Genomic DNA, 14,870 nt, shown 5'->3' on the forward strand with positions numbered 1-14,870 from the left:
TGGCAGGTGCTTGTTGGTCTTGTGGGATTTATGTATTATAGACTAATAAAGTTTCGAAAAATGGGTTTTTTAATGAATAATTATCTCAAATTTAGTTTCATCTATTCATTTTAAATATAATTTGACAGTATCAGTATCCGAGTTGAGGTGAAACGCATGAAAAGAAGACTTGGCCTAACTCAATTTATTAATTATTTATTTGTTGAGACCAGTCCAAACCCGGAAGTGGTTGCGAATGTAAACAACATGGCGGACAGTCCGCAGCGTTTTGGCAAAATGTCAGAAATTATGATGGCATAGCGTGATAAAACATGTATTCTCGTATGCGGTGAGTACAGAAGAGTCTGTCTTATACTGAGGTTGAGATGTCGTCAATATATTTAGTTGTCCTAAAGAATACTTTGCTTTGGGGCGAAAGAAACCAGGCATATGGCATATAATATATCATCCGAATCCATGCAATAGGCCTATCATGGTTGACATGAATAATTTTGCGTGATACCCTACGTACAAGCTCTGCTGTGTTGTGTAGGCCTAGTACCTGAGTGTGGCCCACTGCATGCCACATTGTCTGTGTGATTGCCAGTTGGGAACCACTCATAGTCATAGTAAGCAGTATGTCATGATCAGCCAACCAATCTATAAACTCATCCCAAATAATATATCGGTACACATCAGACTCATGTATCTCTCCTTGTTTAATATAGCGTAGAAAGATTGGGCAACAAAGCCCAGTTACCTCCAGCATGTTCAACACCAGTGAAAAGCATACTTGGTCCTGCCCCAACATCAACGAGCCTGTCTGATGGCTTGAAGGGTGAAAGTCTCGTAGATAAGTAAGTATTTTCATGCTTTGTTTCAGAGTCATAGGCCCTAGTAAATATTGAAATTGACCTGAAAAATTGTGTATTTGGCTCTAGGGGATACTATATAAACTGATACAGTGTAGACTTAACCACCTAAAAAAAGTATCTTCTCAATAACAATCAATCAGACGCGACCAAAATTATATTTCTTTTTCATCCTTTCTTAATCCCTTACACTACAGCATCTACTTGGCAGTGAAAGGCAACCGCGTCAGCGAACTTCTTCAACTTCTTCAAGAGAAAAAACTGGGGGACAAGGTCAAGTTATGGATCTTGATGCTGTCTGCTCGTTACGGCAGGGTTCATTTTGCCCAGGCAATGGTTGAGGCAGGGCTTGGTCTAGATCTTCAAGACGTCAACGGAAACACGGCAGTCCTACTCGCAGCTCAATACGGCCATACAAACATGGTGAACTATCTTGTGAAAACAAAGTGTAACCCGAGCGTCAAGAACAAAATATCGCGGGAGGCTCTTCATATGGCTTGTGAACGAGGGCATCCGGACTGTGTCAAGATTTTGCTGGGTGTGGTCGAAGACATCAATGCAGTTGATGGGACAAAAGAACCACCGATTGTTCTTGCTGCACGCCACGGCCACCACGATGTCGCCAGAGTCCTCATTGATGCAAAATGTGATATCGAGAACCCGAGCCAAATGGACCAGAATCAGAGACGGGCGATTCACTTCGCCTCCGTCTCTGGGTATGACGAGTTTTTGGATGTGCTGTTGCAGGCTGGGGCTGATCCGGATGTTCCAGACAGGGCAGGAAATTCTCCTCTTCTCCTTGGTGCAACGTGAGTGTATATCCTTTGGGGAATTCAAATTAGCTCCACGGTCGTGCAAGTTGAATCAAAATTTCCAGATTTTCATCAGGTGCATCTTGGTTACTGCTCGGTCTCAATGGTTACTTATCATTGTGCATCATTACCGGATACAAAATCTCGAAATTTCATTCCGTCTTCTGCTGATTGTGGTGTTTATTTGAAAAAGGCCTCGAATGAGTATTCAGCAGTGACATTGTATTTTCTTAGGCTTGGTGTCTGCAGCAGCGGTACCAGCGCAGTGGAAGGGAGTCAGCCTCATGATCAGGAGGTCGTGGGTTCGACTCCCGGCCCAGTCACTGCTAAGTATGGTGATCTTTTATGTAGCTGTTCATGTTTCTATTGTATGAGATATATTGTAGATACAGCACTGATCTGGTAGTTTCCAATTCTTGAATATACCAAATCTGTTTATAGAAATGTTCTATCTGCAATTCTAAGCATGGATTTTCATCTTATATATTTTCAGGTGGGGCCATAGTGCAGTAGTGAGGTCGTTACTGAAGTGCAAAGTGGATGTGAACAGGAAAAACACCCTCGGTTTGTGTGCTGTGATAATGACATCTGCCGAAGGACACCGTGAAATTCTTCGCCAACTGCTCGATGCTGGTGCTGATCCAGATGCTGTGAATCATATGAGAGATCCTGCAATATTAGTCGCGTGTCAAAACAGCAATACTGACTGTGCCGAAGTGCTAATAGAAAACGGCTGCGATATGGATTTATATGATGAAAAACATGGGAGGACAGCTCTAACCTGGGCTATCGACAATGGACTGAAGGAACTAGCCAAGAAAATGATTGAGAAGGGTGCAGACGTCGACGCTGGTCGAACAGGCTCTCCACTTGAGGCAGCGTGCAAAAAGGAAGATGAAGGAACTGTTGACCTGCTTCTCGGCAAAGGTGCCGATGTGAATAAGAGGTTACTCCCTGAAGAAACAACCGCAGTGATGTTTGCGCTCGAGACCGGCAACGTTGAGATATGCAGGAAGTTATTGAATGCTGGAGCTGATCCGAATCTTCCAACGATATATCGTGTGACGTGTTTGATGCTTGGCACGGACCGCTCGGGTGCCGAGGTCACAAGACTGTTGCTGGAGAAGGGTGCAGATGTTAATTATAAGGGCTTTCAGGGCTATTCTGTGATGTTCGCAGATGAGGTTGATGTCGTGCGTGAACTCCTTGCTGGGGGTGGTAATATTAACCAGCAGGACGATGCTGGAAATACACCTCTGATCCGAGCAGCGACATACACTCTTAAAGGCCTGGTTAAATTCTTGATTAAAAACAACGCCAACGTGAACATCAAAGGTATGTCCTACACCGCCTGCGAACAAGCCCTCATTGAAGATCAGGGTTATGACATTGCCAAAATGTTGATCAAGGCTGGGTGCGATTTGAGTTTCCTGCAGCGCTGGGAGAGGACTTGTTATCCCAAGACTCTGGAAGACAGGTTGGAACGGATTGAGTGGCTGAAGGAACAAGCAAAGCTTCCACCGAGCCTGACCCACTGCTGTAGGAAGTCTATTCTCAATGCACTTGCGACAAACATCCCAAAGAAAATCGATGAGCTCAATTTGCCCAAAAATTTGAAAGACTATCTTCATTATGTCGACTTGGATGAGGATGAGAATGGGAAAGCTGACGGTGAAGGAAGTGATGATGATAGTGATAATGACGATAGTGGGGATGATGGTGACAATAATGGTGATGATGATGGTGATGCTGGAGAAGATGCTTCTTCTGATGAGGCTGGGGAAGAAGGTACTAGATAACATCACATGTCATCATCTGCTATCGCTTCCGAATACACTGCCATAACACATTAGTTAGAAGCATGCTTTGGGACTTTGTAACATACATGTACATGTATATACACTGACATGACTTTTGCTAGTGTGCATCATATGAATCTTGCTTTGGGACTTTGTAACATACATGTAGAGACACTTAACAGACTTTTGCCAGAATGTCATCTGAATCTATTTTTGAATTTGTTCAGATGACATGTTTTTGCCCTGGGTTTTGGTCGGAATTGTCATATTCTAATTACAGTAGAACCTCTCTATCAAGGACACCCTCTGGACTGACAATTGCTGTCCTTAATAGAGAGGTGTCCTGATCAGAGAGGTCAAATTGAATGGAAACCACCAATTAGGGACCAAAACTAGTGTCCTTGATAGAGAAGTTGTCCTTAGTAGAGAGGTGTCTGCTAAGGGAGGTTCCATTGTATAATGTTGAGACGGCAGCACCTGAACATTCGGATGGAGGGTGGGGTTATAAGGCTGTGTTATGTGTCGTGAGACAGAGATATGCTAAGCGAGACAAAACACTTAAGTCAAATCACAGTTCTGCATATACAGTTATCTATGTGACGAGTGTTCATTCATAACTGTCATAACTATGCTTTGTAAATAATAATACAGTGCAGCTTATTGGTGAATAGAGATGTCTTTCAATCGATAGCCTCGATAAAAGAAATGTGGGTCAGTGGATTAATGTGGGCAGATTTGATCGATTTTACAATAATTTTTTTCTATTCATCCTTTTGTAATCAGGCCTGGTCGTTGCTATTTAGAGTGCACACCCACTTAGCATTTAGTGTGTCAAGGATACGCTGTTTGTAATTACTTGTCAGGTCGTCCAGTAAAATAGAAATCCACTAATACACAATGCCGTAGTGCAGTTATTATGAATATGGATTTATTGAAAAATTGTATTGGTAGAACAGTAGAACCTTTCTATTAAGGACACCCCTAGGACTTACTAATGCTGTCCTTAATAGAGGTGTCCTGATTAGAGAGGTCAAATTGAAAACAACCAATTTGGGACCAAAACTAGTGTCCTTAGAGAGGTTGTCCTTAATAGAGAGATGTCCGCTAAGGGAGGTTCCACTGTATTTGTCTATCTGTCTACACAATGGCACTGTTGAAATTTATATTTAGTATGTATTTTTGCAATTGGACATTTTAAAATTCAATTACAAATTCAAAATTTTTTACGAACGGCGTTGGCCTTTAAAAGTAGATTAGCACTTCAAAAGCTCTTGTACAAGCTTTGGTAATCATAACGAATTATAACTTAAAGGGGGGACTATAGGCAGGAGCAGAGGGGCTAATTTGGCCATCTTCAGGTGACTGATATACACCATATTAAGGGCCCTGGGTCATTTTAGATTCAGCACCAAATTAATTCCTTGTACAAGCGTGACTCATTTCGACGTACTGTGAGATGTGAGAGACCCCTATTGGCGACTTTGTGTAACTTTATCTTGCCTGCCTAGCTGCTGCCTATATTGTCCCTTTAAGATTTGTATATTTTAAATGTTTTATAAAATATGTGCCATAAAACTTAACTATATATGATATTTAGAGCTAACCATAGCCTGCTCAATCGAAAGAGAGATGCCAAAATATTTATGATTTATTGTTGTACGATTCACTGTGGTACTACTTCAAACATTTGTGCTATTTTGTTTCGATAAATTTTCTTTGGACTACATGTTGATTTAGGCAGCAATTAATACTAACATTCCTTTTTCACGAATTAGACATGCATTGTTAACAACTATTTCAACCTAGTGCTTTAGCTAGAGCTTCCATTAAATACACTTTACATACTTTTAGTTGTGCAGCTTTTTTATCGTATGAAATTTGTGTTCAAGCTAGAGACAAGCAGAGAGATGCTTGTAATGATGGCCTATGATGCAGGTCAAAATGCTCTCATAATCAGTGTGGTGAAAATAGTTGGAGATATACTGTAGTAGCCAATCTGATTAAGTCAGGTTAAAAGACATAACCAGAATGTTGTCTCAATCGGGCTGTGTTAATGAAAGACACAGGCAGGAATGATGTCACAATCAGTCTGTGGCCTAGAGACGGGGAGAAATTCGATCCCTGCCAACTTTCTGGGGACATGAGGTAACAGCTGAAAATGTCTCAGCAAGTCTGAAAATATCTGGAGACACAGGCTGAAATTGACAGAGACCGACATTCACAATCAACCGGGCTACTATTATTGGGAGACCTGGCTGAGCAGTCTCAGCCTTTTTGATAATACTGTTTGAGAGAGCACATATATCGGCCTGACTGGGAGACCAAGGCTTAAAAGGTATGTGGAATGCTGTGTCAAGCAGTCTGATAATATTGAGAGACGCCGGTTTATATTCTGTCACAATCAACTTGTTTGGGTCGAGTTCTTTTGAGACACAGGCAGGTCATAGCTTGGCAGCTACGAAGCTGACAATCACTTGCCTGAGCACAACCCTTGAATATCTGAAGGGGACACAACCGACAAGGGTGGGAAGACCATATATATCGTATCATGATCAGTCTCTATGCTTGGGACCACGCCGCACCATAATCTGATTCTGACTAGAGTATGAATAATATTCTGACTAGAGTATGAATAATAATGAGCCTGATGTCTTACTCTTGTCTCTTGTTATTTTTCAGCAAACCTTGAAGAAATGATGGGCTATCTGCAACTGATGCAGCAACTTCAGCGTCTCCAACAAGAATAATCGAATCATCAACCTAGGCGCACATGCATGGAACAGTGGACGCCGGCGCACCCTTTATACTGTCAAAGTCGGCCAGGAGCCGTCCCGCTCTCGAGATGGCTACATTCTTACATCATGCATTGTATGATAGCGACAGCTCCTAGACGGCTTCACAGTAATGGAAAGTTCTTGAAAACTATTACTAATGGATCCTTTCAACATTGTTGGGAAGAATGAGTCCCTCTGAACAAATGAAACTATGCAAAATCCTTGTTCTTCTTGAGCTTCTTAGGGCTGACATTCTTCTTTTGGGTCGACACTTCTTTGTTTCTTGGAGAGAGGTGCATGCCCTGGAAAATCTCATGCCGATCTAACAACGTTGTGCATATTAGCATGGAGACTTTAGGATTGATGTTCACCGCCGGTTGATAGTAGGCATGGAAAATCTTTGCTCGCTGATGGAAGGGCCAAGGGAGGCGCCTAACAGAGGGACTGCAAGGAGGCACGGGAAGGATGATATAAGTTTGATTTCATTTGCTACAGCGGGTTATTTTAGGAAATCTCAACGTCCCCCTGAACATCTCTGATGAATGTTTGCCCTCGACCTATCACTATGCCTAGTTTTCTGAATGTCAATTTTTATCTTCGCAAGTGCCCATCACTTTTTTCCATCGTCGGTCTATTATGGGCCAATAGGTAGCTTTAGTGATGGAACATTGGACGTTTGGGCACAGCTACAGCCGGGAGCAACAGAAACAGAGTGTTGAGCAGAGAATGCGTACACTCCTGAGGCAGTCCTTCATCATCCGATGCCAAACATAGCCTTCCTATATATTTGGAAAGTAGAGGGACGATTCATATCCAATGCGTCCCGAAGTGTACTAGTGACAATATTCTTGCACTTGCTCACAGTATATTCTATTCCACCACGGTCATGATGCACACTATATAGAACTAAAGAAATAAGTAGTATATATTCATAGAAAATTGAGATTTTTATTTTTATTTGCCATTTGCGCACTGAAGCTGAGACCAACAGAAAAGATATTAGTGAGGTTTAGATTGAAAACATATACATTTTGTACGTATTAAACATCAAATTCAACAGTGAAAAGCAGGATCAATACGTCACCGAATGGCTACTGGTAATCAAGCATGAGATGAGCCCGGCCATTACACTGGCATTTAGGTGACTAACTGAGTAGAGTAACCAGTATATATTAGTTTTTATCACTTGCTCGAAAACTGACCTATTTCATCCTGAAGTTCCTTCATGACCCTCAAACACACTTCACCTCTCCAAGGGAGACTGACACACTGCACATTGACAGGCAGATTCTCGGAACCACTTGCAAATCTCCGGACCAGTTTCGATATCAGATCGGTAGCAGGGTAACTAGTCTCCAATTCCTCATCATCTGCGGCCGTCACCCGGGTTATAGGGATAGACCCTGCTGGAAAATCCACCAGATTGTACAGGGCCGGGTAGGAGGACATCGCCCTGCTTGAGACCTCGTTCGAAAGTGCTGGGGTTGCGAAACCAGGACAGATGACAGCATCCAGCTCTGAATCCTGCCACTTCAATAGAAATTCCTCCTTGTAGTCGTCGATCATACCAGACAGAACCCAGTAATCGTAAATACTCCCAAGTCTCAGTCCCGCGGACAACATTTTCGAGACTGTAGGACACTGTGGACGGAGCATGTTGGAAATGATCTTCCGAACGAATTCTGGAATCATCAGGCGATAATACAGCTGTCCTGCCGAGCTGTCGATCTTGTCATGACGGATCTCCTCGAAGAAACTCCTGCCGTGGTCGCCGATCATGGCATTCACGAACAGTACCTCCATGGCGTATTTCACCCTGGGTGGTTGCCAAGGCACAAGGGTGTGCCCTTGTCTTTCCAACGCCTTCTTGGCGAGCTCCACTGCCCTGACACATGCTGGAACTGGTTGAACATAGCCATCGTGAATGTAATAACCGATGCGTAATTTTCTATTGTCCTCAAAAAGTCCTGTGTTGAATGGCAATGGCGGGATAGCGAGATCAGCTGCAAATAACTCTGGACCAAGGAGAGACCTAGTAGCCATTACGAGTGCTTTCACATCCCTTGCCAAAGGACCTATGGATGTGAAGATTTGGGGTGGAATCTTGGAGGATGCATGAATCCCTGATCTACTGAGGCGAAGACCTGTTGGCTTGAAGCTAGCGATACCACACATACTCGCTGGGATACGAATTCCACCGCAGACGTCAGTCCCGAATCCTAAACAGGAGCCACCCACACTGATCAACGCGCCTTCTCCCCCAGCAGCACCACCCGGTGTCCTGCTAACATCAAGAGGGTTAACTGTCCTCCCGAAGATGGGGTTACTGCATTGGTAACTGAGAACGACCTGTGGTACATTTGTCTTCATGAACGGCACAGCGCCTAGCTTTTTCAGCAAGTGAACAACAAGACAGTCCTTTGAGCAGACGTCACCAGCATATTTGGAAGCACCTGATGTCGAGACGTATCCCTTGATGGGTAGGCACTCTTCTAAACTCACTGGAATCCCGTGCAAGGGACCAAGAGGGACATCGCTACGGTCACATTCTAAAGCTACTGCCTCAGCCCCAGAAATTGGCTCAGTGACACAATTGATCTCAGTGTCTACGTCAAGGGCTTTCCACTGAAACGCGTGCAGTACGTCCACTGCTTTCAGTTGCTGTGATTGAAGTTTCTCTACCAGTTCTTCGAAAGATTGACAGAGAATATGCTCCCATTTCGCCTTAGAATTCATCTTGGCCAAATTGTCTCGCAACACCGTTTTTGAATCTCGCGCCATTTCTGACTTCAGCGTGCGCATCGTGTAAAGCCTGTACCATTGGTACAGGTAGTTTGCGCACTGTCCTAGACACACAGCGCCAATGGTCCCCACGGTACAGGACAGAACCCAATGTTCCTTCCAAAATACCTCGCTTGAGAGTTTCTTTGTCACGTATCTTGAGCCATACTTGAGCACGAGCTCATCCACGTCATATTTACCCATTCTGCTGAGCCAAGCAGCGGCTATTTCTCCAAGTATTCTTTACGGTTATATATATTCTACATTTAGAAAGCCAAATAAAGTTTATTGTGATCGTAGTTTGTCAGATATTGACCTTTTTTAACAGTTTTTTACCACAAAATAAAATTTTTCCTTTTCGTGGGCGCAGCCATTTTTAGATCACGTGCCTGCCTGATAGCTTGCCTTGTGATAAATTCATACAGGAAACATGTACATTAATGATCTAGAACCAGTCACACCGGTTAATTTTCATCAATCTCAGGTTTTGTTTTTGCCGTTCTGTACTTGTCACGAATATCTGCCGAAATGAATGACTTCCAAGGAACCTGGATTCTCGAGAGTACAGATAACTTCGATGGGTATATGAGGAAGTTAGGTAAGAATGGTTGATTTATTTGCAAATGATACAAAAATCTGTTTTTCCACCCAGTCCCATGCATGATGCAGGTGCTTGTCACATGTGCGGCATTCACAATGCCTGGCACATTGCCAACATTCAAGTCCTGGAGTTGTTCTCTTCTATTTCTAATCCATCTAAACCACAACATGATGTCGTCACTGTGCATAGCTTTGGTACCTGCTACGGCGTTCATCATGACAACTTGACGTAGGCCAACTGGACGAACAAAAATCGAAGACAACATGATGACAGATGATGAACTAGCGGAGGGATTGATTCATTTTTGTCTGGAATAAATAAACAAAAAATATTTGGAACTTGTCTTCTATTTTACATAAATAATGTAGCCATTACGAACGTTGCACGATATTTAATCATCGTGGGAAGATTTTGTGTATTGATGGGAATTGTCATGACCATGTAACTGAAGAATGCGTAACAATGTGATGCAATTTACACTTGCACTTGCACTGTTGCAGTCAAAAAGTCCCCTTGTGTTGGTTTGTTCTTCTTTTATGATTTTGATGATATAACCTACACAAATGTAGCCTCAAATTCTAAAAAATATGAAAACTACAAAAATTGCCCTTGCAATAATTACAATTGCAGGTGCACTCCTCGAAACTCGTGCACTGTGATAACTAATATGGTTACCAAACAACAAATTGTTCACACTGCCAAAAACATGCTGGTTTTTCTAATTGAAGTTAGGGAAGGGCAGGTGTGAGCTTGGGGGTCAGACTTGTAGTCTCCATATACCACCAATTGGGTTATGTTTGTCTACAGAAGAGACACTTATTGTTCACTTTGCAGAGATGTGGAGCACACGTGAGTAGGATTCAGTTGGAAGTTTCACTATACAAGACTTAAAATAGAACACCATGGTCACAATGATGACTCAGTTCAGTGGCCTCCCTCCATAAATAGCTCTCACTCTCAGGCTATTGCATTGAATTGAATTGAATGATCAGGATTACATGATTATACATTCTCAAAAGCTATGTAATGCTCTCAGTCTTATGTAAGCAACCCACTCAATTTTTTTGTGTGCCGAGTTATTTTTGCCTCATAAAATTCTTTCTTGTTTTTCCAACATTTTGAGTCGCCTTGCCTCCACCATCCTGACTCAATCTCATGCGTTTGCCACTATCAAAACCTTGCGGGTCAAGATGTGCCTCCATGCACAAAATCATACTTATGTACCTTATATAGTTCTCGAATCATATTCCACAATAAAATTGTTCACAGCCCTTTGATTAATGGTATGTTGTCCCTAAACTGTTGATGCCAGCCATGTTCTGCTAACCAGAAGACTGTTCTGTTCTTCTTTCGGGTGAGGGGGGGGCTGTCTGGTGGTGGTGGTGGGGAGGGGGGAATCCCTGGTGGTGGTGGGGGGGAATCCCTGGTGGTGGTGGGGGGGAATCCATTGATAGATGAAACATGGCTTGTTTTGCTTCAAGTATTAAATTTTGAAATGCTCACTTAAAAAATTACATTATTACTACATAAAGCAATTTCATGGTGACCTCTGCATTTCCAAAACAGGTGTGAACTTCATTATGCGAAAGCTTGGCAACCTGGCGAAACCCACCCAAGAGATCAAGGTCAACGATGAGGGAGAAATTTACATCAAAACAATCACTAGTAGCACCATCGGTAAATGGTCGGAGCTCACTTTCAAATTGGACCAGGAGTTTGATGAAAAGACAATAGATGGGAGACAAGTCAAGGTGAGGGATTTTTTTCCCCCCTCCCCATCCCCCCAAATCCCCTTCAATTCCAACAGATGTGACATATTTTTTTTAAAGTGTCACCATGGTTCTGAGAGATACATGTATTTTCACTGGTCGTGGCAATGTGATGAAAATGAAATGCACTGCAGTTTTATAGACTAAAGAAATATTGATTTAGCCCCGAGATGAATGATGATATTGTTCCAGATTGATTTAACCCTGTTTACACTTGCACAGCATTCCACGGTGTCATGAACTGTTTTTGTAAGCTCACTTCCAAGTATCAAGTACCAGACAAGTGCCAGGAGTGGAAGTGCTTCGAATGTCTCAAGTGACATTGTTATTTTGATGACCACATTCTTTCTACAAGTACAGTCTAGATTTTAGAGGTTACAGTTGTGATGATGAACTCTAGGAAGCCTCCTAGACACCATATCCAAAAGTATTACCACCTACCGGTCAATTTTGCAAAAAATATAATTCAAACTGCATTTAAAAAGCAATTTTTGTGTCGTCCTCCCAAAGGAAAATGGCTAGATGTGTTGTCTTAAAAACTTCTTTTCTCGTAACAACTTATATTTTTTCATAATGCTACCGTATATGAACTCCTTTTACCCCAAAAAGGGACTTACTCATTTTGCTGTATGGGTCACAATCGCATAATTTTCAGACTGACAGAGCAGAATTATAGGAATGCTATGTCTGTGTAACAAAACAAAGCTATTTCTTCATATTTGTCTGGTAAAAAAGGAAAGGTTTAAGAAATATCTTCTTATCTAAATCATGTCAACCTTTCAGAGTTTGGTGACAAAGGAAGAAGAGGATTTTGTCCACACCCAGAATCCTTCAAATGGTGGACCAAAGACTATCATCAGAAGGCGTATTGAGGATGGAAAATACATTATGGTAAGATTGCTTGAAAAAGACAATTGGATTTTGGAACATGAAAACCAGTGAGATGTACAGTCACTCACTCACCCACTCCGTAACTTGACATTTTTATGTCAACTGGGCCACCACATCTCACCAGCCCTTATGGTCCTGAGCTGCCAGTGTAAACACGTCTCTTACAACTCCAGCATGGATATTCTTCTGGCAAAAGATTCATTTATTCTGTATCTTTAGAGTGATTAATTCTTGCAACTACTTGCTTCTTTCATCTGTTCAACAACAAATTCTTTCACGAAAAAAATCCGGACATCAGCTAGATCCTTGATAGTGGACACTGTGCCAAGACATGTGTAAGACTGCCCAGAATATTTCTTTACCTTTGTTCATCTTCATCAAGAGTTTGTCTCACTTCTTTCAGAAACTCGAATGTGACGGCGAAGTTTGCACGCGAACGTATGTGAAGTCCAAGGCTGCGTAAAGCGCCCTTATATGGAAATTTGCTCTCTAGTCTATGGAGAAACACGATAGTCATTGGCTAGACGACTATTATCACTGGGATATATAATTTGATGAACGTTATTTTATCTTGCTTCAAGTACTTTACATGTAATGTATCTTCAGATGTACATCGTTACCTATGAGATTTCATTGTAGCTTAATACTGGTACGCCTTTATCTCTTTTGATAAGCCTGCAGACTCTACTGGGGGAAAGCTTCTGCAGTGCTATTGTACTCAAGAAAGCAATTGATGATTTGAAGTACAAGAAACCGTTAACGCGCTCTTCTGGTGAAATCAAATTCTTGGAACCATTTTGTTCATCAGACTGCCCTCTATTGTCCAAAATCGAAAGCACAGCTGTATGTGGTAAATTACCACATAAATAACATAAATAAAGCAATAGGCCATCGGAGACAAGACCACAATTGATTTTTTACGCCTTTTAGCAGTTAAATTGTCAATGTTTGACCGCGACGCATCAAATACTGCGTGGGGTTGTGAATCTGAAATTTAGATTATGTTATTCCGGACAGTCGGGCAAGTAAATGGTGAAAAATAAACTGGTAGTTGACCACGGAAATTTTTTGATAATCGACAAATTAGACAGACTTTGATATTTCCACTCTTTTCAGCCAACTGGCAGAAAAAACTCAAAACACGCCCCCTCTCTATTACCCAATTAGCAAAATTCGATATTAATTTTTTCATCAAATAATTTCTTTATATCTGTAGACTTGCCACAGCAAATATTTTTTCAATACCTCTCCAAATATGTACTTGAGAGTTAAAAACATGCACTCGTCTAATTGATAGGCCTCGACCCTCCAACCTATGAATATTCATTAGTGGTCTTGTCTCATCAACACTGCAATATCTCTGTGTAAGAACCCACGTATTGAAGTTTTGAAGCCAAATGTTTGTGAAATTGCTCCTCTTTTTTTGGCTCATTCTTGTATCTGCTCAATGTTTAAACCAAAGTCTGGCTTTGCCTGTCTGTTTTTCAATCTTACAACCTGCTGACTCTGTTTGCCTTTTGTAGTGATGTACTTGATCTCTAGTTTTGCTAAAAAGTGCATCTTACTATAAAACGAGTGGACATGTACTTTTGCCAATATTGTATCATTGAGTTTCTGTGTATTGGTCGGTGCGTCCAAAAAAATCTGGTCAGTAAATTCAACGCATTGGGGCATCCTCATTTGGTGGACCATAAAAATGACCAAGTAAAATTGGAATATATTCGGCATCCTTACATACCAGACTTTGATAGCTTTTTAAAGTATGTTTTTTTTGTTCGCTCTGATTGGGTGCAATGCAAAGGTTTTTTTAGACCAATGTTACTGTGTAAATTCAGATTGGTACTACATGTATTGTATGATATTTGCTCACTGAGTCTGAGAAGTCATTTTATAGATTTAAAGTATAAAACCCACTTTCTTTCACTGAGAAGTCATTGAGATTTATACAAATAAAATTCACTTTCATCTCGACAGTATTTTTAAAATGGATACACCACCAGTCTTGTTTGGAAGTGTTCTTGTTTTACAAGTGTTCTTGTTTTACAAGTGTTCTTGTTTTACAAGTGTTCTTGTTTTACAAGTGTTCTTGTTTTACAAGTGTTCTTGTTTTACAAGTGTTCTTGTTTTACAAGTGTTCTTGTTTTACAAGTGTTCTTGTTTTACAAGTGTTCTTGTTTTACAAGTGTTCTTGTTTTACAAGTGTTCTTGTTTTACAAGTGTTCTTGTTTTACAAGTGTTCTTGTTTTACAAGTGTTCTTGTTTTACAAGTGTTCTTGTTTTACAAGTGTTCTTGTTTTACAAGTGTTCTTGTTGCAAAATCCTTTTGGTGCTAAAGCACAAGAATTCTCCCACCTTCACACGCCATCGTTTTACATAAAATGTTGTACACCAAATTTGTAAATGTGATAATGTGTCATGCGAAATTATACCGCTATGTTGGGAAGTTAGGACCTCTCATTCAGTGGTAAAACTGTTGTTGCATTTATTTTTGATCTGTTGTAAGACCATGTATTAATAAACCTGTTATAACCTTGCAAGCAATAACAACGTTATCTAAAAGAATCTCTTAATACGTACAACTGAGTTGAAATC

At 41.3% G+C, this 14,870-nt stretch overlaps 3 protein-coding genes across 4 annotated transcripts; 2 read left to right on the plus strand and 1 right to left on the minus strand.

The window, feature by feature from the left end:
• Window positions 1-236: 236 nt before the first annotated feature.
• Window positions 237-7,144, plus strand: LOC135482623 (ankyrin repeat domain-containing protein 17-like). Of its 2 annotated transcripts, none has more exons than XM_064762834.1 (5): window positions 237-328; window positions 708-836; window positions 1,049-1,660; window positions 2,157-3,451; window positions 6,142-7,144. In XM_064762834.1, the coding sequence occupies exons 1-5, from the start codon at window positions 312-314 to the stop codon at window positions 6,207-6,209; spliced, it is 2,121 nt and encodes a 706-aa protein (XP_064618904.1). In that variant the 5' UTR covers window positions 237-311; the 3' UTR covers window positions 6,210-7,144. The 2 variants fall into 2 exon arrangements, with proteins under 2 accessions (XP_064618904.1, XP_064618905.1); XM_064762835.1 differs by having other exon boundaries at window positions 249-328; window positions 713-836.
• A 274-nt stretch (window positions 7,145-7,418) lies between these two features.
• LOC135499586 (vitamin D3 hydroxylase-associated protein-like) lies at window positions 7,419-9,221 on the minus strand. The gene has a single exon (XM_064790449.1). It carries the CDS (start codon window positions 9,219-9,221, stop codon window positions 7,419-7,421), a length of 1,803 nt encoding a protein of 600 aa, XP_064646519.1.
• A 250-nt stretch (window positions 9,222-9,471) lies between these two features.
• On the plus strand, window positions 9,472-14,385 carry LOC135482624 (myelin P2 protein-like). The gene is made up of 4 exons (XM_064762836.1): window positions 9,472-9,615; window positions 11,185-11,369; window positions 12,171-12,278; window positions 12,682-14,385. The coding sequence occupies exons 1-4, from the start codon at window positions 9,546-9,548 to the stop codon at window positions 12,739-12,741; spliced, it is 423 nt and encodes a 140-aa protein (XP_064618906.1). The 5' UTR covers window positions 9,472-9,545; the 3' UTR covers window positions 12,742-14,385.
• Window positions 14,386-14,870: the final 485 nt, after the last annotated feature.

This window comes from Lineus longissimus, chromosome 2, assembly GCF_910592395.1.
Source record: "Lineus longissimus chromosome 2, tnLinLong1.2, whole genome shotgun sequence".
In the NCBI taxonomy this organism is placed as follows: Eukaryota; Metazoa; Nemertea; class Pilidiophora; order Heteronemertea; family Lineidae; genus Lineus; species Lineus longissimus.